At 40.3% G+C, this 3,807-nt stretch overlaps 1 protein-coding gene across 1 annotated transcript in view; it reads left to right on the plus strand.

Annotated features, from left to right (window-relative positions):
• The first annotated feature begins 457 nt into the window (after positions 1–457).
• tox (thymocyte selection-associated high mobility group box) overlaps positions 458–3,807 on the plus strand; it is a 127,190-nt gene continuing 123,840 nt past the window's right edge. Inside the window, exon 1 of the mRNA XM_017706335.2 lies at positions 458–1,024. Within this exon, the coding sequence (XP_017561824.1) occupies positions 926–1,024 (99 nt within the window). The 5' untranslated portion in view covers positions 458–925. The remainder of the gene's footprint in view (positions 1,025–3,807) is intronic.

A 3,807-nucleotide genomic window follows, 5' to 3' on the forward strand; every position in this document is an offset into this window, starting at 1 on the left:
CTGGGCAAGTGTGCTCACTGCCCCCTAGTGTGTGTGTGTGTGTGTTCACTAGTGTGTATGTGGTGTTTCCCTGCACAGATGGGTTAAATGCGGAGGTGAAATTTCCCTGTTGTGGGTCTAATAAGTGTCACTTAATATTAATTTCATGTAGGAATTTTCTGTGAAGGAGCTTTTGGAGGTGGACGTCTGGTTCCTATCACCACCACTGTGAACAATTCTGGCTCGGTAAGTTTCTCTAGAACGGAGCGTTTCGCACCAAAACGCTCTGAACGGCTCTTGAGGCATCAATCGCTGGAATTTTTGACGCAACTTTGAAATTTTGTTGGCGTTCCCCTTTAATTCCGTCTTCGTGTTTGTTCGAGCGCCCCCTGTGTGCGGCTGGCGGCACCTCAGGAGCGCTGCGAGTCTTTTGTGTGTGTGTGTGTGTGTGTGTGTGGAGGAGAGTGCTTTGCACACACACACACACACACACACACACACAGAGAGAGTCAGTGTGAGCAGTAAGCGCTGAGGAACAGCAGCAGCGTTTTTCTCTGCCTTTACAGACCTGAGCACTTTTTCCCTCCAGCCAGCCTCATTTTTTAAAGTTTTTTCCTCCCTCCTTCTCTGCCTCTCCTCTTTTGTTTTCTTCTCTTCTCTTCTCTTTTCTTCGCTTCTACTCCAAACCGCGAGCGGATGTGAGCTGCAGAAAAGTGAGGCTTGTTTCTTTCATTTTGTGCGCTCCGGCTTTTTTTCTGTTTTAGGGGTTTTGTGTTGCTTTTGGAGCTCGTTTTGTTTTGTCCCTGCGTCTCGCGCGTGTGCGCGCGCTTGGAGAAGAAGAAGAAGCGACAAAACAACGACGACATCAACATCACCAGCAGCAGCAGCAGCAGCAGCGAAGTTTCAGTGAGAAAAAGCGGGAGTTTTGGTTGATGGTTTCACTGAAATGGACGTGAGGTTTTATCCCCCTCCAGCAGCAGAGCCTCCTTCAGCTGCAGACCCTGCCAGGCTGGGAAACTCTCACTATTCAGACTACTGCACCAAGGTGAGCCCAGATCCACTGCCCTACTGCCGAGCTCAGCAGCCTCACTCAAGGCTGGGATGCAGTGAAATACACTGGAAAACATGTTTATGTTATGTTAATGTGCAGTTTGGCTCCACACATATGTAACATATAACCACACCAGAGTTACTGCCATCCGTTTGGCTCACTTTTGGCAAGAAATGTGTTGATTTACTTCATTTATGTTGATTTGGACATTCGAATTCACTTAAAAATCACTGAAGTAACGCTGTTGTCAGTGTACAAGTACTGGAAATACATATTCAGAATAAAGAGATTAGGTATCTGCAGCTGTCTAGTCACATTTCATGAAGGCAGCATTCGGAATGTACTTGCTCTGTAGATTTTTAGGAGGATACTTTTGGAATAATTACCTGCTAAATTAAAAATATACACCCTATTTAGAAGAAACATCATCAGGACTATCTTATTTAATTGGAAAATCAGCTCACAGCATATAGGAAACAGGCTTGTTAGACAAACATGAAAGATCTTTATTAACCACCCCTTTACAAACCCTGAAGTTCCCGCTAAAGCCTGAGTAGACTGATAAATCAATGTACTGATCGGTTATTAATCTCAGTGTTACTGAGCTCTGCTAAAGCCTGAGTAGCCTGATAAGTCAATGTGATCAGTTATTAATCTCAGTGTTACTGAGCTCTGCTAAAGTCTGAGTAGACTGATAAATCAATGTACTGATCGGTTATTAATCTCAGTGTTACTGAGCTCTGCTAAAGCCTGAGTAGCCTGATAAATCAATGTGATCAGTTATTAATCTCAGTGTTACTGAGCTCTGCTAAAGTCTGAGTAGACTGATAAATCAATGTACTGATCAGTTATTAATCTCAGTGTTACTGAGCTCTGCTAAAGCCTGAGTAGACTGATAAATCAATGTGATGGTCAGTTATTAATCTCAGTGTTACTGAGCTCTGCTAAAGTCTGAGTAGACTGATAAATCAATGTGATCAGATATTAATCAGTGCTACTGAGCTCTGCTAAAGCCTGAGTAGACTGATAAATCAATGTGATCAGTTATTAATCTCAGTGTTACTGAGCTCTGCTAAAGCCTGAGTAGACTGATAAATCAATGTGATGATCAGTTATTAATCTCAGTGTTACTGAGCTCTGCTAAAGTCTGAGTAGACTGATAAATCAATGTGATCAGATATTAATCAGTGCTACTGAGCTCTGCTAAAGCCTGAGTAGACTGATAAATCAATGTGATCAGTTATTAATCTCAGTGTTACTGAGCTCTGCTAAAGCCTGAGTAGACTGATAAATCAATATGATGATCAGTTATTAATCTCAGTGTTACTGAGCTCTGCTAAAGCCTGAGTAGACTGATAAATCAATATGATGATCAGTTATTAATCTCAATGTTACTGAGCTCTGCTAAAGCCTGAGTAGACTGATAAATCAATGTGGTGATTGGTTATTAATCTCAGTGTTACTGAGCTCTGCTAAAGCCTGAGTAGACTGATAAATCAATGTACTGATCAGTTATTAATCTCAGTGTTACTGAGCTCTGCTAAAGCCTGAGTAGACTGATAAATCAATGTACTGATCAGTTATTAATCTCAGTGTTACTGAGCTCTGCTAAAGCCTGAGTAGACTGATAAATCAATGTACTGATCAGTTATTAATCTCAGTGTTACTGAGCTTTGCTAAAGTCTGAGTAGACTGATCAATCAATGTGATGATCAGTTATTAATCTCAGTGCTACTGAGCTCTGCTAAAGCCTGAGTAGACTGATAAATCAATGTGATCAGTTATTAATCTCAGTGCTACTGAGCTCTGCTAAAGCTTGAGTAGCCTGATAAATCAATATGATGATCAGTTATTAATCTCAATGTTACTGAGCTCTGCTAAAGCCTGAGTAGACTGATAAATCAATGTGGTGATCGGTTATTAATCTCAGTGTTACTGAGCTCTGCTAAAGCCTGAGTAGACTGATAAATCAATATGATGATCAGTTATTAATCTCAGTGTTACTGAGCTCTGCTAAAGCCTGAGTAGACTGATAAATCAATATGATGATCAGTTATTAATCTCAATGTTACTGAGCTCTGCTAAAGCCTGAGTAGACTGATAAATCAATGTGGTGATTGGTTATTAATCTCAGTGTTACTGAGCTCTGCTAAAGCCTGAGTAGACTGATAAATCAATGTACTGATCAGTTATTAATCTCAGTGTTACTGAGCTTTGCTAAAGTCTGAGTAGACTGATCAATCAATGTGATGATCAGTTATTAATCTCAGTGCTACTGAGCTCTGCTAAAGCCTGAGTAGACTGATAAATCAATGTGATCAGTTATTAATCTCAGTGCTACTGAGCTCTGCTAAAGCTTGAGTAGCCTGATAAATCAATATGATGATCAGTTATTAATCTCAATGTTACTGAGCTCTGCTAAAGCCTGAGTAGACTGATAAATCAATGTGGTGATCGGTTATTAATCTCAGTGTTACTGAGCTCTGCTAAAGCCTGAGTAGACTGATAAATCAATGTGATGATCAGTTACTAATCTCAGTGTTACTGAGCTCTGCTAAAGCCTGAGTAGACTGATAAATCAATGTGATCAGTTATTAATCTCAGTGTTACTGAGCTCTGCTAAAGCCTGAGTAGACTGATAAATCAATGTGATGATCAGTTATTAATCTCAGTGTTACTGAGCTCTGCTAAAGCCTGAGTAGACTGATAAAATAGCACTTTAGAATAAAGGCTACTCATATGAAGAGTTTTTTAATGAATTAAAGTGTTTTAGTGGT

This window comes from Pygocentrus nattereri, chromosome 17, assembly GCF_015220715.1.
Source record: "Pygocentrus nattereri isolate fPygNat1 chromosome 17, fPygNat1.pri, whole genome shotgun sequence".
Taxonomy (NCBI): Eukaryota; Metazoa; Chordata; class Actinopteri; order Characiformes; family Serrasalmidae; genus Pygocentrus; species Pygocentrus nattereri.